Source organism: Camelus ferus, chromosome 23 (genome assembly GCF_009834535.1).
Source record: "Camelus ferus isolate YT-003-E chromosome 23, BCGSAC_Cfer_1.0, whole genome shotgun sequence".
Lineage (NCBI taxonomy): Eukaryota > Metazoa > Chordata > Mammalia > Artiodactyla > Camelidae > Camelus > Camelus ferus.
Window position 1 is genome coordinate 13,427,441 of NC_045718.1, and position 27,074 is coordinate 13,454,514.

General features: G+C 52.5%; 2 protein-coding genes across 2 annotated transcripts; one reads left to right on the plus strand and one right to left on the minus strand.

Annotated features, from left to right (window-relative positions):
• The first annotated feature begins 3,727 nt into the window (after positions 1-3,727).
• LOC102506417 (alpha-1,3-mannosyl-glycoprotein 4-beta-N-acetylglucosaminyltransferase-like protein MGAT4E) lies at positions 3,728-4,645 on the plus strand. The gene is given in 4 exon segments (XM_032466458.1): positions 3,728-3,782; positions 3,785-4,246; positions 4,249-4,287; positions 4,290-4,645. Coding segments are annotated over 4 exon segments (912 nt in total).
• Positions 4,646-18,843: 14,198 nt separating this feature from the next.
• On the minus strand, positions 18,844-25,732 carry RABIF (RAB interacting factor). The gene is made up of 2 exons (XM_032466735.1): positions 25,566-25,732; positions 18,844-21,280 (listed from the first exon to the last, which is right to left on the minus strand). Exons 1-2 carry the CDS (start codon positions 25,689-25,691, stop codon positions 21,035-21,037), a joined length of 372 nt encoding a protein of 123 aa, XP_032322626.1. The 5' UTR covers positions 25,692-25,732; the 3' UTR covers positions 18,844-21,034.
• Between the last annotated feature and the right edge of the window lie 1,342 nt (positions 25,733-27,074).

Genomic DNA, 27,074 nt, shown 5'->3' on the forward strand with positions numbered 1-27,074 from the left:
GAATAGTCAGGTAGTCTGGAGTCGGGTAGTCTGGAGCTTGGGATAGAGGTCAGGGCTGGAGATAAGATCAGCCCTAGGGTTATCTGTGTGTGTGTGTGTGTACACTGTGCATGAAACTGTGTCGAAAGATACACACACGCATTAGAGTATTACACTTACGCGTATGTCTGTATGTGTGCACACACATACACTCCTATGTAACGCATATAGCACTTAAAGCCATGAGGCTGGGTCAGAGTCCTGGGACCCTCGACATTCACTGTTTGGGAAGAGGGTGACCAAGGAAAGAACCTGAGAAGGAATGGCTGGGGATGGGGGGAAGAGCCGTGTTGGGGAGAGGGTCTGGAGGAGGAGGCAGCAGTCAGCCTTGTCAAAAGCTGCAGAGAAGTTGGTCAGGTGGGGAGAGGAAATGTGAAATTAATAACGAGTTTGCTGTGTGGGGCTGAGGGGATGGGACAGAATTTGGCGTGGACGTGAATTTGAGGGGGGAGGCGTGCTTTTTGCTCTTTTACCCACTGGAAGTTAGTGGAGGTCCTTTTTCCAGTGACAGGAATGTCCAGGAGGGTGAGAGGAGTGGGTGCATCACAGAAGAGAAAAAGGGTGATGGCAGGGGTGATGGGGCTGAAGAGGTGAGAGGTTTGCAGGTTAGGAGCCAGCCCCCCCCCCACCAACCGCCATAGCTCAGAGGAGTGGTGAAGGGTGGGTCCTTGCTTTTCAGGTGAGCACCACCCACAGGGACGTCCTGAGCAGGTGTACCTCTGATGATGGTGTAGGTGGTGAGGACACAGAGCAACATCACAGAGGGAGCTTAGCTCAAGGCTGGAGAACTGGGGCGGGGTGGGGGCAGGGCTCAGATTGCCTTGCCAGGCTCACCACCCCCGCTGCACAGAGAGACTGGTCCTCAGAGGCCCAGTTCCTCTTTCTCTCCCTCCTCCTCTTACAGGAGCCTGTGGAACTCAGAGGGCTAGTGAGGGCAGTGCTCCTGATGAGACAGACAGGGAAGCCATGAGGGAGGAGCAGAGGGGACAGGGCTGTTCCTTGAGGGTGAGTTCCTCTAGCCCCGATTGTAAAGCCTTTTATTCAGTGTGCATATCCACGCGTTTATGTTCCAGAGAAGAGAAGCCTACTTCTGTTGCATGTAGTGGTTTGTGTCTGAATCACCTACCTAATTAAAAGTCCTGGCTTAAGGAAAGCAGGTAAGAAAAGTTTAAGCCTTACTACAATCTATAAGTGTAAGTCCCATCAAAAAGCTAAATGGTAAAGGGAGAGAAGCTTGCTAACCTCTACCAAAATACTGGAGTGGCTGGGAACCAGGAAGATGGGGAGACTAAAGAATACGGCAGCCTTAGGAGCATAGAAATCACTGGCCACGATTTCTTTTCTTTCGGGCACTGACTATGCAGAGAGAGAGTTGAGAGTGGAAGCAAAGGTACCTTACAGTCTGTCCTCTGCTCATTTAGAAACAGTCAGAAAAATGCCTTCTCACTGGAGAAAAGACATTAACAGGAAAGAGCAGCACACAGGTGCTTCTGAGGCTGAGCCCGCCTGAGTTCCAGCAGCCTAACACTCACAAACAGGTGTTTTTTTTTTTTTTAAACTCTAAATTAACAGAATCCTGTTCCACTCAAGGTCTGTGAATAAGACTAAGGATTGGAATAAATCAAGGATATCTTTTACAAAAAGTAGGAAAGTCACCAAATTGCTTAGCACTTAGCAACACTTCAAGTTCAGCTATTTTAGTAAATAGTTTGACTTGTTTAGAAAAGCAGGGGGGTGGTGACCATCTGTTTTCTCAGATAAAGGAGCCTCATCACTGAAGCCCTGGGCAGACCCTTATCACTTTGAGAAGGAAAACTTTGGGGAAGTTCACTCTCCAGACAAACCTATAAAGAGAAGGCAGCAAAGGTCGCAGGGCAGGTGGCCCTCCCTCTTCAGGCAGGGAATCAGGCTCCATCCAGCTCAGACAGAAAGGCAGGTTAGGAAGTCAATTCACAGCAGTGAGAGGAAGGGTGGATATGGGGTGTGAGGGGTTGGCTCCCAGGAGGCTGGATGGGAGGAAGCGCCCCCCCGCTGTCACCTTGCCCTTTTGCTGTAAGAGCCAGATCTCTCTGGACGCCACGCAGTTTTACATCAGGCGCTGCTGCTTAACCTCACTGGGCGCTGGGTTCCTGTGGGTCGTCTTCGTTCTGAAAATCCCCTGGGAAACTGAAGACAACCAAGGTGTGATGGCTATCCGAGGCCACGCAGCAGCCTTGCTCTCTCTCTGGAATTCAGCATGTGGAGGGGGTGGGTGTGGACAGGTGTACTCTCAAAACACCTGTACCTTTCAGCAGAGAGTTGGAGGCTCCAAAGAGGAGTTGTGGTATGGCCCTGGCTGGACCCACTGGTCCCCAAGGAAGCTACATTTCCCCCCATGTTTGTTTAAGTAAGAAAGCAAACAGACACTGAGCCCTGGATACTCTGGCCGGTGGTCAGATTCCTGAGGATGTGCCGGGCTCGCCCTGGGACTGTGAACGAGCCACTCCAGCTCTCCCTGAAAAAGCTGACGGGAAACCACTGGGGCCTAAACCCTGCACTTTTGATGAGAGGACCATGTTTTGCCTCTGTCAGTACCCCAGGAGGACAGTTACAGGAGAGGGAAAGACCTGGAATCAGCACAGGACGCAGAATCTCACCTTCAAATATTTGGAAAAGATCCAGCAGAGAAGAAAGAGTGAGGTCCAAGAAGGGGAGCGGGGTTCCCCAGGGAAATGGGCATCAGGAGGTGACCTGACCGGGGGGGAGGGGAGGGCAGGAGAGAGGGCCGTCTGTGCCTGGAGTCTGAATCCGGTGGGCGGTAAGCGTCCCACCACGGCACCTGTGGATCAGGAACAGGGGAGGTGGAAAGAGAAAGCAGTCGCTGCAGGAAGACGAGACCACCGGGTCAGAGAACCATCTGCAGCAGAAGGGCCTCCGAGGCCTGTAACCCCGCGCTCCACTGTGCGCTGGGGAAGTCAGCTCACACTGGCAGCAGCAGAGCTAAGATAAGAGCCTTGGGGAGACGAACCGAGTAAAAACAAAAAGAATTCTAAGACTGTAAAGATAGCTAATATTTATTGAGCATTTAAACCCCATGCCACAAAGTTCTGGCTCAGAGAAGACTTGAAGGTCCATGGGGACGCAGCATCACCCGACCTAGCTCTTGTCAAACTTTAATGTGCACACGAGGCACCTGCTAATGTTGTTAAAATGCAGATTCTTTTTCACTAGATTCTGCATTTCTAATAAGCTTCCAGGTGAGACTAATGTTGCTGGACTGAGGACCACCGTTTGAGTAGCACAGATCTGAGCATCCCCTCTGTGGAGGGGAAGGGAGGGAGGCCGTCCCCTGCTCATCGCTCGCTCACCACGCCGTTCCCTCTCCCTAGCGTGGCTAACGGTGGGGATCTCCGCGGGGCCCCAGCCAGACCGGAGCAGCCTCCTCTACACACTGCTCTCCCTGTTCCATGCTACCTCTAAGGTGGAGCAGAAACACCTCACGGTGCTGGTCCACCTGGCGGATTCTGACCTCACCTGGCTCCGAGAGACCGTCCTCCACATGTCGAGCCTCTTCAGCCCTCAGATCCTGGCGGGGCAGCTGCTGCTGCACCATGCTCCAACCGACGCCTACCCCAGCGAGGGTGGTGTCAGTGACAAGGCTGATCGCAAGGGGCTGAACTCGAAGCAGAATGTAGACCACGCCTTCCTCATGAGTTTTGCCTCAAAGCTCTCCGAGTACTTCCTGCTGCTGGAGGACAATGTCCTGTGTACCCCAGCTTCATTACTCACATCCACTGGAAGGTGCACACCCTGAAGTCTGACCCCTGGGTGCTCCTGGAGTTCTCCAACATGGGCTTCCTTGGGAAACTCTTCCACAACAGGGACCTCCCAGTCCTGGCCCACTTCCTCCTCCTCTTCCACAAGGAAAAGCCCCTGGACCGGCTCATCCCACATTTCCGTGCCCTCTTGGCCCAGAAGAACCCAATCCTCTGCAGACCTTTCCTCTTCTACCACAGGATGCCCTATCACACCTCTAACGACAGCCAGAAGGCCATGAGAGCCCAGAGAAGGGGCCCCTACGGTCCCAATAATCCACCAGGAACCGTTTTCACGGATATGAAGGTCTTCTGTGTTCATTTCCCCCGGGAGGCCTACACTCTGGACGGGTCGTTGTTTTGGACCTGCAGTGTTAGTGCAGGGAACCACCTGACAGTCATCCTCAACCACCCGGCAACTTGACAAGTGTACAGGTGCTGACGGGCACTGTCCTGGATGGGAACCATGCCCTGGACAAGGGGCAGGTGGAGCTGGGCTACAGCCTGGAGGGGACAGCACAGCACTGCACCGGCTTTGCCCTGCTGGGCCACCTCTTGGAAGGGCAGCTGAACCAGGAGATACTTCTGAAGAGCACGGGGTCCGAGGTGAGCTGTGCGAAGCTAATGGTGAACGTTGCTCAGCTTGGCGGTCTCATCGTCAGGAACACTTACCTCCGGGAGGAAAAGGTCAGAGACATGGAAGCAGCTCTGGACAAGAGATCCGTCAACACGATGAGAAATTAGATTCTTGGAGCCATTTCGTTCCCGCCTATCTGAGTGCCACAGGGGAGATGCAGGGAGCAAAGGGCTGAGAGAAAGCTCTGGCATTCTTCTGGTCCTCCAAGATGGCAGACTTGTTCTTTCCTTTTTACACCCAAACAAGTGGCTCTTACAGGACATCTTTTCCTGGGCTAGATACAGCTTAGCCCCATTTGGGGAAAGCCCTTGGTCACTCTCAGAATTTTTCTATTCTTGCAGCTGAGATCAGCACAAATACAGGGTGTGTGTGTGTGTGTGTGTACAAATACACATAGTTAGAGGTGAGGTGTAACAGGAGGGTGAATTGGGAGGCCCTGGAACTGACACCGTAAGAACCAAGAAAGAGATTCTCTTTAGAAGTCAAACTGTCAAGTTCTGGAATGCCGCAGGTGGATGGACGGCAATAAAATTAACCCCTTAACTCTACCCCTCTAAGCTGTTCCACGTGCCAATCCTCACAAACAAACTTGGGCATAAATAGTTCACTTTCTCATCAATAGTTCACTCCTTAACCCCCACACTGGCCTCTGCATCCACAGTAATGCTGAAACTGTAAGGACAAGATAGTCAAAACCTGGTGGCATTTTTCCAGACCTCATTCTCCTTAACTCTCTGCAGCAATACACTATAAACTAGGCTTACTTCTTGACATAGTCTTCTTCCCTGACTTCTGGGGTTCATCCATGCCTCAGAATTATTGAATCCCTACTATGTGTTGAGGACAAAAAACTCCTTTTGGGTTGAGAAACACAGGGTCTTTGGGGAGCACACATCTCTGCCAAAACTTTATTGGGCGCTTAGGAAAGGCATTCTGGAAAGACGTGACAACTAAGCCTAGACCTGCCAGGTAGTGGGAGAAGATAGCCAGGAGAGGAAGGAAGCTTGGGGAGCTTTACCAGTGAAAGCAGTGGCATGCAGAGAAGTGGGCCTGAGCTGAGAAGGGGCACCGCTCATTTGGGAAAGCGCACCATTTAGTGGGACTGAGGTGGGGGGCCAGCTGGAGCAGGGGTGGGGTAGAAGGTGAAGCCGCAGGACTAAGAAAGGACCAGTTTGTCAAAGGCCATCGACAGTTCTGTGGGTAAAATAATAGTCTTTCCAACAAGTGGCGTTGGAACAGCTGAATGTGCTGTGAATGCTAAAGAATAAAGAGTATGTTCCATTCCTTTCCTGCAGCAGTCTCTGCCTTGAGCACCCTGCCACCCCCAGTGTCTGCCTCCCAGACGCCTTCCTGTGGCTGGGCTGGGCTGCCTGCGTCATCTGGGCACACTGTGCACACTTTTCATCCCAATTCAAAGGAGCTTGAAGGAAGAGAGAAGGAAGACAGGAGGAGTGCCAGGCAGGTTCCTTGCCAGAGGCGGAGGGACCGTGCACAGTGCTGGTCACATCACAGATCCCCAAATGGCTGAGGGACGGAAGGCCTGGAGAGTTATGGAGGTGGGGAGTCAGGGAAGACCTGGGGGTCAGGAGACGGAAGAATCTTCGCAAAGAAACAGTTAGACCCAGGATCCGGTCCTTCACCTTATACATGAAGAAACCTGTTAACGCATCCAACAGGTGCATCCAAATTTACCCCTGGAGAGGTCAGCTCTAAAGCACCCCCCCCCCCCCAGCTACCTCAGACACAGCTCAGGTGAGGAACCAGCTTGAAACCAGGCACCACTGAGAGAGAGTCAGTCGTGTCTCCGGTCCCATCCGAGTGCATTTTGGCTTAGCCTGTATTATAGGCCATGTGCTCTAGGCTCATTCCCTCTAGTCTTCTGCCTGGATCACCAGCAGGATAACCACCTACTCTCCATGGAGCCAACTTCCCACAGGGCTCCTGGGTGCTGAGTCAGGTGCAGAGGGAAGGCCATGGTGCCTGCAGGTGGTCATCTGGGCTCAGACCTTGCTGTGGCCAGGACCACAGTCCAGCAGTCGCCATCTCCACTAACAGCGTCTTTGAGAAAAGCCCAGCCCAGCAACAGTAATGCTCACGCTGTGCTCGTGTGTTAAGCAGAGCCTTGTTAAGATTCCAAGTGTCTGGTTTCAGACCACAACTCCCAAGGCAGTACTTTCTCCATCCTCACCCCACCAAGGGCTCCGTAATTTGAAAGGAACTGGAGCAGGCTGGACGTTCCCACCAGACACAGACCCAGAGCCTTGACAGGGCACCAGGCAGGTTTTTCTAAACTCCTCCCTTCCTCCTATACCTTAACTCCCCCCAGCCCGGGCTCCAGGATCCTAGAGGAATCAGGAGGTTAGGATCTAAAATAGAAAGCACGGGGGGAGGGTATAGCCCAGTGGTAGAGTGCATGCTTAGCATGCACAAGGTCCTGGGTTCAATCCCCAGTACCTCCATTAAAAAATATAAAAATACATTAAAAAAAAAAAAAAAGAAAGAAAGCTAACAGCTATAGCAAGGGAGACTCTGTTCCCTAGAATGGAAGGAAGCGGGTACAGGTCAGGAAGACTCAGGTAGGGTCAGAGCTGGGCTTTGTAAAATGAAGACAATCCAATAAGGGAGGCTGAGGGCCTTGCTGGGTGGGAGACCGTCAGACCTCCGCCCTGAGGAACCAGAGACCCACCGCCTGGGACTGCCGGCCCCCGCCTGCAGCAGTCACAGGCAGCGTGCCTGGGCACCACCCTCTTAGCAAACCCCTCCCAGGGGTCAGTCAAGCAGGACTCACTGATGTTGGGGGCAGTACCTAGATTAGTGCTAGTAACTCCTCCCCTGAACCCAAGGCAAGGCCACTGGTGACACTTCCAGGCAGTGCTGTCTCGCTGGTGCAGATGCACACCCTGACTTACATGCTAGAAATGAGTGTCCGAAAGTCAGAGCAGTAAACCCAGGCCCAGATCACAGGCCACCCTTCTGGGGACTCTGGGCTGGGCTCTGCTCTAGGGTCTTCCCTTTGGAGAGCATGGGGCCACTCCTGCCTCCCTGGGGGGGCCCTCTCAGGCCACCTGGACCTGGGCTGTGCTCGAGGGGCATCCAGGTTAGCATGGAACTCCTGCCAGGCCCTTTACTGACAGGGCCTTGACCTCCCAGACTGTGTGGCTGGGCCCTAGAACAGTAGTTCCTTTCTCTTTGGGGCCCCTTTGAGTGTAAAAGATATGGACATCCTCACCTACAAGGCTCATGGGCACTTTATAAGTTACTTCATATTTGTAGCTAAAGACCCAGTCTTTTGGTTCCTGGATCCTGTGCCTTAATAACGCATCAGGTAGAGTCCTTGTGCCCACTGGCCTGCGAGACGCTGTGGATTCTCTACTGCCCTCTGCTGCCGTGAGAGGGGAGGACAGGTGCTGATCCTTTCCCACTGAGGGACTGAGACAGTCTTTCCAGTGTCCGGTGTCCGGCTCCAGGGCCGACATACTCCCAGAAGCTTCGGCCAGAACCCCTAGTCAGCTCACCTTTCCTTGAGGCAGTTTCTGAGCCCTGAATGCCTGCTGGGAGGGTCGGCTCACCCAGGACCGTGGGTCCAGGCCTCCACCTGACACCCCTGGAGGCAGAGGCCACCTGCCTTAACTTGGAAGGGGAGCAAGGGTGCTGGGAATGATGGGCAGGGTCATCACAGTTCCACACCATGTGCAGAATAGACTGCATCTGCAGGGTGTAGGGAACAGTGGGAGGAGATGCAATGTTGGGGGGAGAGGGTGTCGGCACCCCTGGTCCTCACCCCCATCCTTGCCATCTCTGGACCCTGTGCCCCCTCTTCATGGGCAGTCACCTGGTGTCAGCACTACCAGCCGGGGAGAAACGTGGGAACAGAGCTGCGTGCTCGCCACCACCAGGAAACAGAGTGCGGGATTTTCAAGACCACAAGACTGATCCCTTCGAGTCACAGTCAAGAAAAAGGGTGACTGATTTACATTATAAGATTTAAGACACAAATAAATACAACGCCTGCTCCTTGATTATACCCTAACTTTGAAAAACTGACTAAAAATGTTGTGGCCACTAGGAAGGTTGGACTACTGACTAGGTGTTGCTTTAGGGAAGCGTTATTAGTCTTGTCAGTGACAAAAACAAATGTGTGTTATGAAGTAGCTATAAGTGAGTTTAACTGGGTCAGCAGAGCAAAATAAACACAGTACACTTAGATGTTGAATCCGGGTTGTAGGGACATGGGCATTAATTGTACCAGTCTCATCACTTTCCTGGAATTTAGAAAATTAATAGTTTAAAAAATATAAAACCTTGTGACAATCTCCTCTGGAACAAAACCATGCCATGTGGCCCAGCCCCTCGGGCAGTGCGTACCAGTTACTCGAAGAGACCATATTCACAGACCTTCTGCCCTGCTCTGCCCACTGTCTAAATGGCAGGCCTTTCTGCACCCCCGACCCCTTTGGAGCAGGAGCCACAGTCAGTGGGTGTGTCCCCAGCAGGTGGATGGTGCGGGCCCTGCCCCAGCCTGACTGGCATGCCCAGGACGCCTGTCTGCCAGGCGGACGCACATGACACATACTTTTCCTTTCGTCAGCGCAAACTTCCAGTAGAACCAGCCTTGGCACACAGGCCAAAGTCTGGGTTCAAGACAGGCCGAGATCTGTTAAGTGGAAGACAGCCTTCGGAGCTGCTCTTGCCCAGTTCTCCCCTCGGCACTTGTTTCCATGCTGACAGCTCTGCGGGACCCTCCCCTCCCGGTGGGCACACAGGCTGCTTGCTGACCCCTCCCTGCATCCCCACTTGCCCTGGGAGTCATGGGCACCAGCCCCAGCCAGATGAGTGCCTGGTCTCCACCACAGCCACAGAGGCACTCACACCCTTCGGCACCATACCCACCGTGGGTATGCCACGGCGAAGGCCACATTTGACCTCTGCCTGGAGGGTTCACAGCAGGCAGTGGTGACCTGGACACTGAGAGCTCCTCCTGGCTATCCTTCGTAGCCAAGACAACAGGCATGTTGGTGACTAGGGGTACCAGGTGGGTCTGGGGCTTGTGAGGTCCACATCCAGAACACCCTCGAAGCAGGGTGGTGGTGATGAGCCAGTTGAGGTAGGTGTGGGTGGGACGCTCGATGTCTAGGTATCATGGATAGCCTCACGTCCACCATCATGGCAGAGTCTGGGTGCCCCCGGTGGTCAGGTTGGAGCTGTAAGGATCCTACATCTTCTGTGGACACTTGGGGGCTGGGGAAAGAGCAAACTCATGGCTTCCTGCCATGTCAGCAGGGAGCGGGTCCTAAGCCAGTGCCCCTAAAGTGGATGTCAGGAGACCTGGAACCAGAAGCCGGTGCCCTGGTCCATCCAGGGTGACACTGAGGATGTGGATGGTACGTCACCTGCCCCAGCTCTCCTCTCTCGACAGAGCCCTTCTCTGTCTGGAAAGCCACTGTGAGCTCTACAACTGTATCCACTTCTGTAGTTTAAAAAACAAGACTCTGAGGCATATGTTACGCTTAACTGCATACATTTTATTGTTTGTACAGTGAGTGATTGACAAGGTTATACACCTGGAGAGAAGCCAGGCCAAATACAGGAATTCCCACCCCTTCTTTTCACTCTTCAGAAGTGACAAGACAATGCCCACAGGGGGCATGGAGTTCTGGGGAGACACAGTACCTGGAAGGCTGTGCTGTTGTTCAGGGGATGCAGGGAGTGTGGTCAGAGCTTTGCTACCTCGCTGCAGGGGAGTGAGGGTGGAGTATCTCATAGAACATGCAGATTCTCAGGCCCCACCTCAGACTGCAACCCAGGAACCTGAAGCTGTAACAGGTGCCCTTGGTGTTCCTCGGACTAGAAAAGCATCCACCTGTACCAGACACATGCTAGTGACAATATAAAAATTTTCCATTTGTTCACAATGTATACACGCTATCAAGTTATGTTGTATACCCAAAACTAACATAATGTTACCTGTCAATTTTATATCAATAAAAATAAACTTTAAAAAAAGCAAAAAAAAAAAAGAAAAGAAAAGTAGATTTATGCAAAGTGATGACTGAAAAAAAGAAAATTCTCCTTTTAAGAAAAGTCTAAGCCTAGGGGCGCTTTATGTCCTCAGGTCACTTGAGTCCTCAGTCTGAGCAAAAGGGAGCACCTGGACAACCCTCTAGAGGTCCAGCACCAACTGCTGGCTCCCTGCTGGCCTCACCCCTGGCTCTTGCGCCTGGGGCAGGGGACGGGGTGAACTGGGGAAGGGCTTGGAGGTAAGCAGGAGCCTCTCCCCACTGGCAAGCCCTGCTCAGGAGTCTAAGGACAAGCAGAGCATCAGGGCAGCTTCCCCTGACCTGCTGGGCTAGATGCGGATCAGAACCAAAGGCAGCTGGGGTCAGAAATCAGGCCAGCAAAGCGAGGAGCCAGCTGGGCAGAGCCTGAATCCACAGACCCAGGGCAGGGCCGGCTGTTCAGGCTTCTAACCCTGGATCCACAAGCAGACACACAGCTGTCCCAGGGGAAACCAAGTGGACAGAGGCCAGAGGAGCCACGTGGACACTGCTGGCACTGGCCACAGCCCACACCTGTGGTTCCCTTTCTCCTGCACGTGTCCAGCCTCCTGGGCCAGGGAAGGGGCTGCGGACACACTGATCTCCTGCAGGGGCCAGGGGCACATGGTCTGCTCCCCAGTGTCTGATACCTCCAGCACCTGGTGGAGGAGCTCCCTTCCCACGAGCAGAGGCCTTGGGTCTTCCTTGCCCAATGGCAGCTGCTCAGGGTGGGTGCCTGGAAGTGCTGGTTCTTACCTACCTTGAGGACATGAGCACAAGGACACAGGGAGGCTGAGCCCCCAGGGGACCCACAACAGGGCATGAGGGCGCCTGAGGCCCATTTCCAAACCAGTCCTGCCTGGCCAGTGAGGGGAGTCTGGGGTCCCTTCCAGGCCCCTCCTTTGATCACAGACACTGCATCCTGCTTGTTGAGGAATCAGGGGTGTTTAGGGGAATCTCATGGACTTCTGATTGGGTTAAGAACACAGACTAGTGTAGAAAACCCAGCCCATAGTTTACTGTCTACAACAGGTCGTCAGAAAGATGGGGGAGGGGTTTTCAGGAACAGGAAACAGAGGAGATCTAGATGCAGAAAGGAGGCAGCAGGGGACCCCCAGGAGCCAACAGCAGCTGAGTTCATGGGGGCCCACATCCCATCGGGGTGTCCCAGTTCAGGCTGAGTGGGGACGTGGGAGTGTCCTCAGCCCTGGTTCTGCTGTCCTCAAGAGTCCGAGGGAAGGAAAGGAAGTTTACAGTTTCCACTTTCATATCTGCTCTTTATTTTGGTCTCCGTTCTGGGTCTGACCCCAACTCAAATAGTTGGCAGTTTCTGGGCAGAGCTGTTTGCCAGGGAGCAGGGCCCCTTCCTGAAGACAGCCTCACAGGAGCTCAGCCTCACTGCTGCACTCCAAGAGCTCCCTCCCTGTGTGGAGCTCCCCTGACTTTGGGTGAGGAGGGGGCCCCAGGTGCCCACTCACCCAGGACAGAAGGCCCCAGGTCCACAATGTCAGCTTTGTGCTGTGCTCATCAGCTCAGGTCTTACTGAAGACAGTGTGTTGGAGGGGTCCTCATGGGTCCCTAGGCCATGTCCCTGGGTGTGCTGCCCTCGGGCTGGCGCTGCCCACTGGCCCACAGGTGGGGGCAAGGGGCTGGGGAAGCAGAGCAAAGCTCCAAGGGGAGGGAGGGGCCCTGAAATCCTCCCTGAAAGCTGCAGCCTAGCAGACTGGGCTCCCTTTCCAGGCCCCCCACATATAAGGCCCTCATTTTTCATTTACTCAGGGCTTGAGGTCTTCAGGGGCAGGAACTAAAGAAAACCAAGACCAAGCAGCCAAACACCTGGCCAGTGCCGTGTCCGCTGGCCAGGGTGGCTAGGGAAGGCTCAGAGGCTTGCAGGCCAAGACAGTCCCGGAAGCCTCTAACTCTGGACCCGGTGGAGAAGGGGTCTCCACGCCAGGGCCCTGTGTGCGCCACACCCTGCGGGCAGAAGGCTAAGTGCAGGTCTGTGGGTTCACAGAGGCAGAGGCTCTGGAGTCAGGGTCGGTTGGAAAGCGCACTCACACTGTCCCCTTTTAGGGGGTGTTCTACTCTGGACACTTGTCTGGGCCTCTGCAGTGCAGCCGAGTTAATCCAGATGAGGGCTGCTCAGGGGTCACCACAGAGGCAGAAGATTCACCTCACCAGTCAGCACTCCTCATTCAGGCGAGTACCGGCGATGGGCAGACTCCTGAGTCAGGTCCGCCCGCTGCCGTTGCCGCCAGAGCGGATCGGTTAGAAAGGCTTCCTCCTCCCAGCGCAGGGGGTTCTCCCGGACCCGCAGCAGTTTAACAGTTTCGTTAGGAGCTACCCTAAGGACAGCCTCAGAGCCTTTGCAGGGGCTCCGGACAGGGGTCGCGGCCAGAGTTTCCCGAGAGGCGGCGGGGCTTGTGTACACACGTGGGTTCTTCGTCCAACGGAGGGACTTCGCGTCCGTGTACGGGGAGCCGACCGCGGAGAGGAGCGCAGAGGCCTCCCTCCCTGGCACCAGGAGCACCTCTGGTCAGCTAGGGCCGAAGCTCGGGGCCCTCTGACCTCTAGCAGGAGTCAGAACTGGACAGACTTGAGGGAGCCCCGGGCACTCGGCTGCGGGACCGTGCTGGGGGCGGGGAGGATCCCGGTGTCCAGGCCACGGCGCCCGGGACTCCTCCAGCGCATGCGCCCCTCGCGGGAAGGGGCTCCTGCCGTCTCCACGAGCTCCCCAGGGCCCTGCGGCCTGCGCACCGCAGACTCCCTGAGCGCCCCCAGACCCCCTACCACGGCTGTTCCAATAGGTGAAGTGTGCGAAGGGCCCTCGAAGCAGACGGGCTACCTGCAGCTGTGCCCCCACTCCCCCCTACCCGGCGGCCATGGAGACCCCCGTGCTGCTCCTCCAGTCCCGGCACCGGCAGGCTAGAGGGGCGTATATCTCCCCAGCTGCCACCTTGCAGCCCAGCGCGGCTCCAATTGGGCCGGGGCCACCCTCACCCCGCGTGCTCGCCTGCTGCCAGGCGCCCAGTGAGGTCCCTCTCCCCTCCGCTATTGGGCTGCCGCTTTTGAACTATCCCCGCCCTGACCTGTCATGGGGGTTTGTAAAGCCCAAGGGAGGGGATGCCTCGGGGGTCCGAGTCCTCCCACCAGCTCGACCCTCTCTACTCTAGTGGAGTGTGTGCCGGATCTGAGAGGTTAAAGCTTTGGGAGAGCCTCCATCCCGTTGTTGTCTTAGGTCATTACATGGGGAACACCGCGGACCTGTTGGAAAAGTGCGTAACTGGAGGGTGGCGCACACCTGAGGTTCGCAGCCACCACAGAGGGAAAGGTGCTGATGCAACCGGGTGCGGGGGGTGGGGTTGGGAGCTGGGGGTTCTAAGGCAGGACACGGTGCGGCTGGGGGGAAGGGCGGCAGACAGGTGTGGGGAGAGCACTGCTGGTGAAGGTAATTGAAACTTACCTCCCCTTTGACTGGGGCAGCTGCTCCAGGTCAGGTGACTCCAAGCCCCAGACTGCCTGAATCAGCTTGAAGAAGACTTGTAAGTAAGTAAAGATGGAAGGCGGGCTAGGGCCTTGGATGCTGGCCTGAAGAGTTTGCTTGTAATCGCACTGGCTCTGGGGTGCCACTGAGCGTCTTTGATCAGAGGAGTGATGTGATTAGAGCAGCATTTTAGGCAGCACACACATATACTTTCCCCCCTCCCCCCAGTAGTGGTTTCATGTTTTTTCTACGATACAGGGCACACACACACACATTGTCCCTCTCCCCAAACTGTCTGCTGTCAGAGGTGAGGTTTTGCTTCTAAATACCTAAGTGTAACACACTGGGCCTTCTCCCAGTTTGAGAGGGCAAGCTGGTGTTTAGTTGTATAAGATGATGGGGACCGCACAGTGATGCCCTCCCTACTTACTGCACAGCACCTTCCATGGGAACTCAAGCACCTGTCATCTCCAGTTCTCACTTCCCAGTGGATAGGTGACTGCACCCAGTGTGGGCTGGCTGGCCTTGGAGGCTTGAATTCTTGCCTTAGAAAATCTGTAGCAGTAATGACTTCCTGCTGGTAGAGCTCAGGAAGACAAAGTTACTGTGTCCCTCGCCAGTGACCCCTGGATTCCTGCCCCTGTTTACCCACTAGACTCCAGCCATGTCATTTGAAAGCATCCTGAAATATTTTTAAACTAAATGCCCAGGTGGCTCAAGTCCAGGGTGCCATGGTGAACTTGGAACTCTGAAAAGTATTCTTCGGTCTCAGCAGTGGGGTTTGCTGAGCTGCCAGTGCTAGAGTGGATGCCTTTGGTCAGGGACTAACGTCAGGGACGAAGGTGTGTGGGTGAATATTCGAGTGAGTGCTTTGAAACCTCACATTGACAAGGCTCAGACGTGGGCCCTGTTGCCTGTCACTGCCCTAAACAAAACAAGTCACATGGTGTGTCCTACTGAAGGGGGCACATCAGTGATTAGAGTGGAGCTGCCATCTCTTCCTCTCTTCCTTCCTCTTTGGCATTCATTCCACCTGCTGTTAGGTCAGCCATTATTTAAAACGTCCTTCCATCCCTCTACTGAATAGTCACCCTAACCCAGGGATGGTAAATACACTTGAAACAGTGACATCCTCAGTGATACTTGTGGAAATTACAGACCCCCTGCTCTTGACAATATGCTTATTTACATCACACCAATCAAAATTAGCCCCCTTGCAAGGTATTTGGATTTATTTCTATTACCTAGACTCTTCCCAAGTTTAGATTTTTATTTCTGATTTTCCTCCTCCTTTTCTTTATATCATTTGTAAGCCTCAAAAATAAAAGACCCAGTTATTTTACCAGCAAAATGGGCTTATTTGGGACTGCCAGAAAACTGCGACTTGGGACAGGCAAGGGCTTGCTTTTACCAGGTTCAGGAGGGATGCGGGCAGGTGTATTCTGAGCAAAAGTTCACTGGAGAACAGGAGTCCGAGGTTGTGACAGTTTCTCACTGGCTGCCAATGATGGTCAGAGTGTCCTTGCTGGGAAGGGAGGGATCTTCTTCTTCTTTTTTTCTTGCTTTCCTGCCTTCCTTCTTTCCTCCCTCCCTCCCTTCCTTCTGCAGGAGATAAAATTCCTATGTGGAAAATGTCCTCCCTAGTACCAGAGGAAAAGCTACATCTTACTTCCCTCTTCCTGCTGGTGCTCCTCCTTCCAGCCGTCCCACTCTATGTAAGATGAGGTTCCTTGATTTATTCTCACACCCCACTCATCTCAGCTTCAGGAATTTACTTATTTGGGGAAAGGTAATCAGGTTTATTTATTTATTTATTTATTTTTGATGGCGGTGCTGGGGATTAAACCCAGGACCTTGTGCACGCGCTCTACCACTGAGCTATTTCCCTACCCCCGAGGAATTTGAAATATTCCCAAGATCAGAGGGAAAGGCCCATGGTCAGCTCTAGTTTTCAGGCCATCTGAGAAATCCTGATAAGCTTGCATCCTTCTCCTATGTGCACTCTCTTCTCATGCTCCCCCACTGCACAGCAGTTAAATGACATGGAACTGAAATGATAACCAGTCAGTCTGGGCAAGGGAGGAGTAGAAGAAGATGAAGACACTTTGTGAGAACAAGAATGTCCTGTTCAAGAGGTGAAGAATCAAGGTAAACAGGGAGACACCAGGGCCATGTCTAGGCTATTTGTTCTTGAGCCAGTGCTAAGGCTGAACAGGTGGTACCTGCTGTCAAATGACTGAATGACTTACAATGGAGGTCACCTTAATAGAGGTGCCCAAGTTGGGGGCCTTTGGGCTCACTTTCTTCCCTGTTGTCTTACCTTGAAATTGGCTGGGGCAACAGCTCCCTAGGATGGAGACCCATTTCCACACAATTCTACATCTGATACCAGAGCCCGTTCAGGACAGAAGAGGGAAGGGATAATGTGTAACCCTGTGGGAATTAGTCACTCTCCTCTCACCTGCTTAGGGTCAAAAGTGTCCCCAGCCCACATTCCATCTCCTTACCAGCTCTCAGGTCACAGTTCATCCTGGCCCCCAATCTAAAATAGACTGTCTGGGGTCACCAGGTCTGGATTTTAGAGGCACCCTGCTCTCAATGAGTGGAGGACTTATTCCTGGCACCCCAAATTAGAATCATTTGTTATATTATGCTCTGGGTACACAGTTTTGTGTCACAGGCTACCAACTACTCATCACGGATGACACTGTTTCTGTATGAGGGAAAATGCATTCTAAATTTCTATAGACTTGGGGGGAGGGTATGGTCAAGTGGTACAGCACATGCCTAGCATGCGCAAGGTCCTGGGTTCAATCCCCAGCACCTCCTCCAAAAAATAAATAAGTAAACCTATTACCTACACCCCCCCCCCCAAAGTAAACAAACAGTAAATTTCTATAGACTTGAAATGAATTTGGTGGATACTTCTACGATTTAATTTGTTACACAGCCACTAAGCAGATGAAAAAAAAAAACCAAAATGCAGAACATTATCAGCATTGCAGAAGCCCTCCAGGTCTGACCCCACCTTTGTCATCAATCAAGCATCCACACGCACGGGTCTGCTTCTGAGCGATTTTGTTCTACTCGTCTTCTGTCTATCCTGTGACAAACCACGATGCTTTTCCAATAGAGAAACTCTCCCATCTTGGTTTTCTCCATAGCTGTCTTGGCTATTCTTAGTCCTCTGCACTTATGTAACTTTTAGAATCAGTTTGAATTTCACACATACAAGAAAACCTTTTTTTTAAAAACATTTTTAATTTTTTGGTTGAGGGGAAGAGGTAATTGGATTTTTATTTATTTATTTTAATGGAGGTACTGGGGATTGAACCTAGGACCTCATGCATGCTAGACACGCACTCTACCACTGAGCTATACCCACTCGCCTCCTGTTCGATTTATGTTTGGGATTTTATTAAATTTATATACATAAGTTTGGGGAAAAGTTGACATATTTACAATTAGCAAGGAGTTGGCAAACTTTTTTCTTTAAGGGCCAGGCAAATATTTCAGGCTTTGTAGTCTAAGAGGCAAAATTGAGAATATTATGCAGATACTTACATAACCTTTTAAAAAGGTAAAAAACATCCTTAACCCCCAGGCTCCTGAATCCCAGTAAATGAGATGCCGGCTTGAATGATCTGGCCTGTGGGCTGCGGGTTTCCGGCCCCATGAATTTGCTTGTTTTCCTCTAACTTCTCTCAGTGATGCTGTGGAAGGTTTTGTGTTGCAGGCTTGCAAATCTACTGTCTAGCTTCCAGTTCCCTACTTATCTCCCCAGCTGTGTCTAATCCTCTCTTAAAACCTTCCAGTGAATTCTTACTTTTGCTTTTGGATTTATTTACATCCTAGAATTCATTTGTTTTTTCACATCCGGTCTCTTCTTTATAGAGTCAGCAGTTATCTTATGGTCTGTCTGGAAGCTGCATGTCCCCAGCCACAATGGGCCTTTTCCCCTGGCCTTTTGTCTCACTGGCTTGGTCATCTTGTCCCATATGCTTGGATACATTTTACTCAGGATATTGTGTTAGCAAAACTGTCGTAGAGACAATTTGAAGTTCAGGGGGATGGTACTTTAGAGTTTTTGTTTACTATTATGCCAGAGGCTTTGGAAACCAGCACTTTGGGATCATCTTAATCCAATATCCAGGACTGAGACTTTGGAGTGGGGTGGCAGACACGAGAGCCTTCACCTACTCCTGAGTGCAAAGAACCAGGGGACTCAACGCAAAGGGAGGGATGGTTGCCAGGGCCACACCCTTTGACAGGCCCTGTCCCCACCTTCTGCAAGGCCGTCAGAACTACCTGTTGGCCTCTGAACTACCTCCTCCAAGTCAGGAAACGTGCCCCCAGAGGCCCAGGAGCTCCATCTCCAGCGGCCCTGGTCCAGTAATTATTCAAACTCAGTTAGCTCTCTGAGGCCTTTGAACTTTTAAAATATTTTGTCCAGCCTTTCTAACTGCCCTCAGTGGGACGGTCAGCTCACCACTACCAGAAGCACAAGTCCTCACGTCACACAGCAGTTACTTGAGGAGCCTCTTACGGGGGTGACAGCAGGCAAAGTGTCAGTCCACCCCCATCCATCTCCGATTCTGTGTCAAAACAAGAAGGCCTTGGGAAAGTGGATACTCACAGCCACCAGCGTGGGTTCCCTCCATCTGCCCGTGGCCAATACCATGACCCAGCTCACAAGAGCCCCTACGTGCAGGGGCTGCGGAGAAGACCCATTTCACAGCAGACACTGAGTGACCATCAGCTGATGGACCCCATGGTAAACCCTAAGGTGCAGGTTTCAGCCCTCCTCTGCTGTTTCAAATTATATATTCTTCCCAAGGGCATGCAAGAATCTAATTCCCACTGTTTAAATGCCTTTATTTCTTTCAAACAAGCGGAAAAGGCAGAATAACCAACCACTCGATATTTTTGGCTACTGGAGCAACAATCTTTGGCAATTCTCAAAAAAGAAATACAAATGACAAGTGTATAAAAATTTCATTAGAAACAAAATAAATGCAAATTAAAACAAGATACTATTTTTCCTCCCATTAAAGTGGCAACATATTCATTTAATGATAGTAACTAACCAGTGTCAGCAGCTGGGAGGAGGCAGACCAGCACAGCTGTTCGCCAGCTCGCTGGGTACCACAAAGCCTTGAAGACCCACAAACCCTGCAATCCCACTGCTAATGAGGAGATAATGAGGGTGCGTGGACAGATCTAATTACAAGGTTGCAAGTTGTACTGCATGGTTTATGAGGAACTGGAGACAACCTAACAGTGGACTGTTTACATAAATGACAGAACAGAAGCACAAGGCGCACTGAAAGCAGTGATGCAGAGACGGTCTCTACCGACATGGGAAGTGTGCTTTGTCAAGTGGAAAAATACAGTATGATCTCGTTTGTTTAAAAACCCCTCCATGTTTATGTATACAGCACATATAAAAAACACTGAGAACCACAGAGACCACATTATCATCAGCAGCAATCTCTGGGTAGTGGAAATACGAATAATTAAAAACATTTTTATACCCATTTTTGTATTTATCTGCAGTGAATGTGTGTTGCTTCTGTGATTAAAAAAGGGGGAAAAAAAGTAGGTCTAGAATGCTGTGCCAAGGTTTGGCTTGTGAAAAGAGGGGCCATGTGTCCAAGGGTCATCTACTTGGTTTTGTCCCTCCTGACCTGAGTGGATGTTCTCACAAATGCCACAATCATGGACATCTGACTGACTGTCTGGAAAAGCATTCTCTGATTTTCTGCCAGAGCTCAGAAGGTATGGCCAGGGAAGGAAGCCACCTTTCTGGAGAGGAGGCTGGTTGCAAAACTGTGCCCAAGACCCACAATTAGTCGGGAAGCCCTCAGAATAAGCTCTGAGGAGGAGGAGGAGGAAGCAACCAGGACACAGCTGCGAAGGAATGTTGGCAAGGTCTCCATTTAGTCCCCATTCAGTTCTGGGGTCCTGAGGCTCAGAGGCAGGGGTGGCAGGAGGGGACCTGACACCTGGCTACACTGTGTCCCTCTGAGATGGTGAGTCTTCTCAGGAGAGAAATGCAGAGCTGAAAGTCACACCGAACACCAAGCTGTTGGAGCACTGCCGGCTACACACAGAGGCATCTGATGGACAGCCTGCATCTGGGCTGGTCCAGAGCCTGACTAAGCCAGCACTCAGTGAGGACCACACACAGGAGGGTCTGTACGGCACCACCCACTAATGGAAGTCCTTCCTAGGAGCAAAGGAAGAGTTCTGTATCCAGATAAGACAAACCTATAAGCTCACATATGACCCAGCCCTGCTGCAGCCCACTCTGATTCCCAGAGACCCTGTGAAACAGCAGTGCTGAGTTTTCCTTGGGGTGCCTGACAGATGGGGTTGAAAATCTGAATTTCAGCTTAGAGGCTACAGCAGTGAGGAGCTCATATGAAGAGAAACTACATCAAGATCTGCAGGAAGAAGGGTCACATCGACCTTCATAACAAAAAGTCACTGTCCGCCTAGAGCAGAGGCCCTCACACATGATATCAGAGGTGTGCCCAAAGTAATGTTTCCAGTTAGTGGTTTAAATGCTGCAGTTTGTAAATGCTTTACTTTTAGAAAGAATAAATTACTGCACATAAAGTCAGCCACACAGCAAAGTCCCTCTGAGATGCTCATGCGCTTTCTTGAATGAGAGAGAAAAAGGTGAATTTCAACCATCAGCACAAGGGCACCAGATGTCACGTGTCATCGTGGCTAAAAGGCTGAACACTGCTCTCTGAGGGCAAGAAACAAGGGAGCCCCCAGATGCAGGAGAGCAGAAGGCTGGGGGCGGAGTGGGGTGGGCGTAGATCTGGGGAAGTATCCCTGTGTCCCAAACTGGGGGAAAAGGGAGACTGGGAAATGCCATGACGCGAAGCGAGCTCGCGGCTGTAAGGTGAGTGTGATGAGGCGCAGATACGCACGATTACGTGAGCACAGAGAAGGCGGCAGAGAAAGTTGTCCCAGAGACGCCAGTCCTCGTGGGGAGTGGCTTTTATAGTGGGGCCGGGGCTGAGCCCCTCCGTTACTCATGGGAAACCCGCTCCAAGGCCACATAGAAACTCTTCTTGTCGTCCAGGCAATGCCAACCGATGGGTCCGATTTCACAGTCTGCGCAGACAAGGAACTTCACGTTGCCCACGTCCTTGGTGAAGCCCACGTTCTCAAAGATGAACATGTCGTCAACCAGCCAGTGCTCCTGGAGGAGGTCACCCTCGGGGCTGCTGCCATCAGCCAGCGCCGGCTTCTTCCTCATGGAGGGAAGGAAAAGCTGTGGACATAAGGGGACACAAAGCTGAGCCCCTACCCCGCCCGCCCGCCGCACTGGACCCCCTAAGACCCCCAGCACTTTCCTGGTGAGAACAAATCAAGCCTGTCTGTAAGTTACAGACTAGGATGCGCAGCAGTGCCCGGCTGCCCCTGGTCCAGGCCTGGTTCCCAGGAGACAGGGAGGAGCTGACTGGTTGCCGTGGTAACTCAGCCCTCACCAGGCCCACAGGCCCACCTGTCCCATCTCCCCTCCTCGTGCTCCAGCCTTGCCAGCTCCTCGCCTTCTCCCAACAGGTGGGTCTGCTCTGCCCACAGATCCTGCAAGGCCAGCTCCTTCCTGACATTCAGCTCGCAGGTAGCCTCCCAGGCTTTTCCTGGGCTAACTTCCCACACTCTCCACTGTACTTTTATTCTGTGAAATGGCTCTACTGAGGTATAACTGACACACCACACGTTTTTAGAGTGGACAGTCTGACAAACTGTGGCACTTGTGTCCGGCACACCTGAACCTTTGCCACAATCAAGGTAACAAGCATACTCATCACCCTAAAAGTTTTGGGATGCCACTCCCCCTTTGTTTTCTACTCATCGTTCTCTGAAATTATCTCATTAGTTTACTGGCTTGGTTATTTACCATGCATCTCCCTCCACTACCTTTCTTGTTCACTGCTGCATCCTCAGTGCCTGGAACAGCAACTGGTACAGAGCAGAACTTGAACAGCTGTTACAAGAATAAATACCGGATATCTGGCTTTGCTCTGTTCCATCACTGTTACGAATATGCTGGATTTGTCTTATAAAAGGAGCACTAAGAAGGAAAATCTAGTTCCAGAATGTGGAATATTATCTTGAGGATGCTCGTACCCCACATCAACATGCCTTCCCACCCACTGGGAGACAGCCCCTGACACACGCAAACATGCACACGCACATGCTCCCTCTGCTCTTGTCCTCACGCTTACTTTCACACCGCAGCTGCCCCAGACAACTGCAAAAACAGTGCTGGGCAGCTCGTTCCCTGCTCCTTGCCGGGCTCTGCCGACACACTGAGCACATTCCACCCCATGGCACACGGCTGATGTGTCCCCACACTCTAACAAAACAGAACAGCTTTATTGTGCTAGCCTGGCATCAGCAACTGGAATAAAAGCAATTTAAAACTACTTAAAAAAATTAGACTCACATCAGTCTGAAGCAGGTAAACACTCTGTGAGGATGAGTAGGCCCCTTCCAGAATGTTAGTGAGAGGTCCACAGAGCTGCCCGTGGCTTTGACAGACCCTGGAGCTTGGACTCTGGGCCACTGATGCCGGTAGGCTATCCCTGACAGGGAGGAGGAGGCTCTGACCTGGAACTTCCCCCTCCCTGATTAGTGACTAAAGGACAATACCATTGTCAATGTTCATTCGAGGGGTCCACAGGGTCCTGCTCCCTCTATTCCTCAACTTCCCATTTCTACTGGGATCCTGTACGTCAGACCCGTATCTGTGCACATGATCTCAGCAAAGCAGAGCACAGCTGCCATGGTCAGGTTACAGATGTAACACATGGATACAATGAGGCTTTCTGGACAGACCACTGGGATGGAAATCAAGAAACAAGTACCTACGCTGAAGCAGCTAATCCGGCTGGTTGGGGGCCAAAGTACCAGACCCCTGACCTGGTAGGTTAACTTTGCAGTCAGGAGCCTAGCCAGCACCCCCGCTCCTGAGACATGCAGACCACCACACAACTCAGGAGGGTCTGTTGTCTCTGAGACACCTCTTTTGCTCTTTTCAAGAAGTGTTAAGGGTACCCTTTTAAAAATAAAAAATTTTCTTTCTCTTTGTGAAAGTACATTCTCATAGAAAACTTGGCAAACATGCTACACTCCAGATGAGAATAAAGCCTGTTACAATAATTTTTCTGATTTTCCCCCTTCTTGTGGTGATTTTAAAACACGTCCACAAATTCTTTGACAATCTTTCCACCAAGATGTGGAGACCATGCCTCTCCCCTTGTGCCTGGGCAGGCCGAGCTGGAAGTGACAGCCTAGGTTAGAAAAGGCCAGGTCACTTCTGCTGATTTCTCTTGAATCACTTGCTCTTGTAGCCTTGGTGACTATGCAAGAACCATGTGGGGAGACCGTGAGGAGTGACCTATCAAAGCCTGTCCCAGTGCTCAGGTGCCTGGGTCTTCCCACAGGTAGACACATGAGTGAAAAGTTTTTGCGATGATCCCCCTGATGGCTGTCACAGGGAATACCTTGGATAAGAACTGCCTAGCTATGACCGGGCCCAGCCAACCCCAAATTCGTAAGCAAAAAAAATGTTTAAAGTCACTGTTTTGGGGTGATTTTGTGACACAGCCATAGATAACCAGAACAATAGTGCCTAACACATCTGAGATGCGTGTTCCACTTTGATTCCTTTTTTTTTTTGTATTGTGATAAACTATACATAATGCAAAATTTACCATTTAAATCACTTTTAAGTGTATAATTCAGTGGCATTAAGTAGATTCACATTATTGTGCAACCATCATAACCACACTCATGAACACCCAAGCCCCCAATTCCTAACCCCTGGCAATCACCTATCTGTTCTCTATTTCTAAAATTCAAAGATGTCATATAAATGGAATGACACAGTGTGTAATCTTTTGGAACCAGCTTTCTTCATTCAGCATAATTCCCTGGGTACCCATGGTGAGGCTGTACTACAGTTGGTTAATCGTTCACCTGTAGAAGGACACTTGGGCTATTTCGAATAAAGGTGCAGTGAACACATATACTCAGGTCCTCGTGTGAACACATTTTCATCCCCCTGATAAAGGCCCAGAGTACACCTGCTGGCTCCCACGCTCCCGTCCAAAAACTACTCCACCCTCCCTCCCGTGAGCCCACCTTCCACTGCCCACTCCTGCCACGACTCCCCTCTCCCCAAAAGGTGAAAAAGCAACAATTCCCTTCTTTAGTCATCTCTCTTTCCCCAGTTCTCAAACTCTTCAGTGAGTGTTTCCTTTTCCTGTGTTCATGGACAGACGACTCCTGCTGAGGACACGGGCACCGGCCCCTCAGGACACGCCACGCACTGGGTATCTGGAGACCAGAACCACTGTCCTCGCTCCCAAGTTAGTACTCCCACCTCCTCCCAGCACATCTGCTCCTTTCAGGTTTCTGCTGTGTGGTGACTCCACAGGTCACCTGAGGCGGTCTGGTTACGGCTGACTGGACCTGGCTTAGTCTCCCTTTGATCCCACATCCCACCTGGTTCCTGGGCTCCCAGCCTGCGGTGAGGTAGCCTAGAGCCCACTCCCGCCCTCCTCTGTTCCAATGACCTTACTCCACCTGGTCTCTAGTCTGGCCACGCTGAACTTCTCAGCTCTGGAAAACACACTTCTCTCCACAACTATGAAGTCCTGCTGCTGTCCACCCTCCTCTGCTCAGCCTGATTCCAAGTTCCTCTGCCCTAGACTGCAGGTGGTTTCAGGAAGAACCGAGTTCGGGGTCTGAACATTTTATACCAGAAACGGTTCACGGGACTTAAAAGGAACGCGGTCCCTGAGGTGACTGAGGGCACCAGCTACACACGGTCAGATTGGTGGGCACTAACCCTTAGTTAACATGGACTGAGAGCTTCACTCCTTTACTTAAATCCCAATGTCTGTAGTTGTCCCTTATGCCACAGTTCCGGTGTAGGAGACCCAGACGAGGGACAAAGGACGCGGGACCTGTGCAGCAGTGTGAACGACTCCACAAGGTGGGATGGGATCACCGATAGGGAGCGAGCGCACTTGGGGTTCAGGCCACATCTCCTACTCTTTGAGGGTCGCCCCCAGGACGTCCCCTGCGTTCCCTCTCTTCCCAGGTCCCCCCGCCCACTCCCCCTGCCCCGGATCCCTGAGCCCACTCCCCATCCCAGGTCCCTGAGCCCACTCCCTAACCCGGGTCCCCATGCCCACCCCCCTTCTGGGTCCCTGAGCCCACTCCCCCCGCGCCCACTCTCCGGGAGGAGGCTCGGAGAGGTGACAGCGGGACGACGGGAACCGGCACCGGACCCCGAGGAAGTAACGCTCAGGCGCCTTCGGAAGTCAGTCTGCAGGGCCCGGCGTCGGGACCCCGCGGTCTGCAGGCGCGGCTCCGGGGCTCGGGCGTCCGGCCGGGTGTCCCCGTGTGTCCGCCCCGGGGCCGCCGTCCGGACCCAGGCAGGAGCTCACGGCTAAGGGCCGGAGGGTTCGTGGCGAGAGCGTCCGGCTGGGGGTCCTGGCTTCGCCGGCCCTCCCTCGTCCCTTGCCGCGCCGCCTCACCTGCCGGCGGGAGAAGAGCGCGGTGCCGGGCTGCAGCACGCGGGAGCCGCAGCGCTGGCACAGCACCGCCTTCCGGTTCCGGCCCTCGGCCGACACCAGCTCGCTCCGCGGCGCCACAGGATCCATGCCGCCACCTAGACCTCGTCCCGGCGATGCGCAGGCGCGGTCTCAGCGCGACCTCTCCTCACTGCGCAGGCGCAGTCTCGGCGGCGGCGCGGGAGCCGGCGGCGCTCTCTCTGCGCAGGCGCCGCTTCCCCGCCCTGGACGCCACTGCACAGCCGCCGCCCTTCGCCGGACGGGAGGCTGGGTGTTCACATGGCTTTGTGACAGACGCCTCGTGGATGTGACACAGCCTCTGCCCACGCTCACCTGGGCGCCGGGCTTCCCTTACACTGAGTGAAAACTGGTCCAGTGCGGTGTGCGTTTAGTCTCGTGAACGACGGGGACGACCGGGGGTCAGACCCTCATCACCAGGTCTCAGCCGCAGCGGCTCCCACGGGACACGACTTGCAGGGACACATACCTCTGGGGCGGAAAAGGGTGCTTGAAGTTTTAGTTGCTGCTCTGTTCTCATCACACTGACCATTTGCTACGTGGCAAGACGTGGTGTTGAAGCGCTTTAGAAACTAAACTCTCGAGGCACCACGGTTTCCTTACGGGGTTGTAGTGCGGCGAGGAAGGCTACCTTCCCGAGTCCACCGATCCAGGCATGGCCGGAAGCCACTGCTCGGCGTTGTTTCACTACTCTGATTAGTCTTTAGATCTCTGGCTTATTAGTTGTAGTGCTGCCCGCGTGGTCTGCCTTCCTGAAGGACAGGGGAGCCGAGCCAAACCCCTGAATTAGTATCTCATCTACCACCACCCCGTCTGCACTTTTCTCTTCTTCCACTTTGTCCTTCACAAACTCAACATTTCCTAGCAGTTACAGAATAGGCTATACACCCTGAGGATCGGTAGGCACTTTGTACTTGAGAACATAGTCTCACCAGGAAGATGGGGCCAAACTATGCGAAAGGGACAATCAAGGGAACAAAGTAGATGGAAGCAGAGGTTAGGAGGAATTCCGTCTGGGGAGACAGGAAAGGCTTTACCCAGGTGATGCTTGAGTTGGACATTAAAAGATGACTAGGATTTTGTCAGGAGAGCAAGGTTACTTTAGATAGAAGGAACAGTGTGTGAGAACAAATTAAGGAATGGCCAGCAGACCACTGTGGTTGGAGCACATTATACTGGGGAAAAAGGGTGAAGGAGTAAGATCAGAAAGGCGGAGTGTGCCCAGATCACCGTGGGTCTTAATGTCAGGTTAAGGAATCCAAACTTTATAATATGGGCAATGGGAATCTATGGAATGTTAGGTCAGCAACAACTTTAATATTTACTGAAAATGTGCTATATGTTAGGTACTGTAATACCCTATCTGTGGTTTAGAAAGATAACTGATGACAAAATGGAGGGGCCAGATTGGCAGGCAGAAGAGCAGAAGTAAAGCCATCAGGAGACTATAACCTT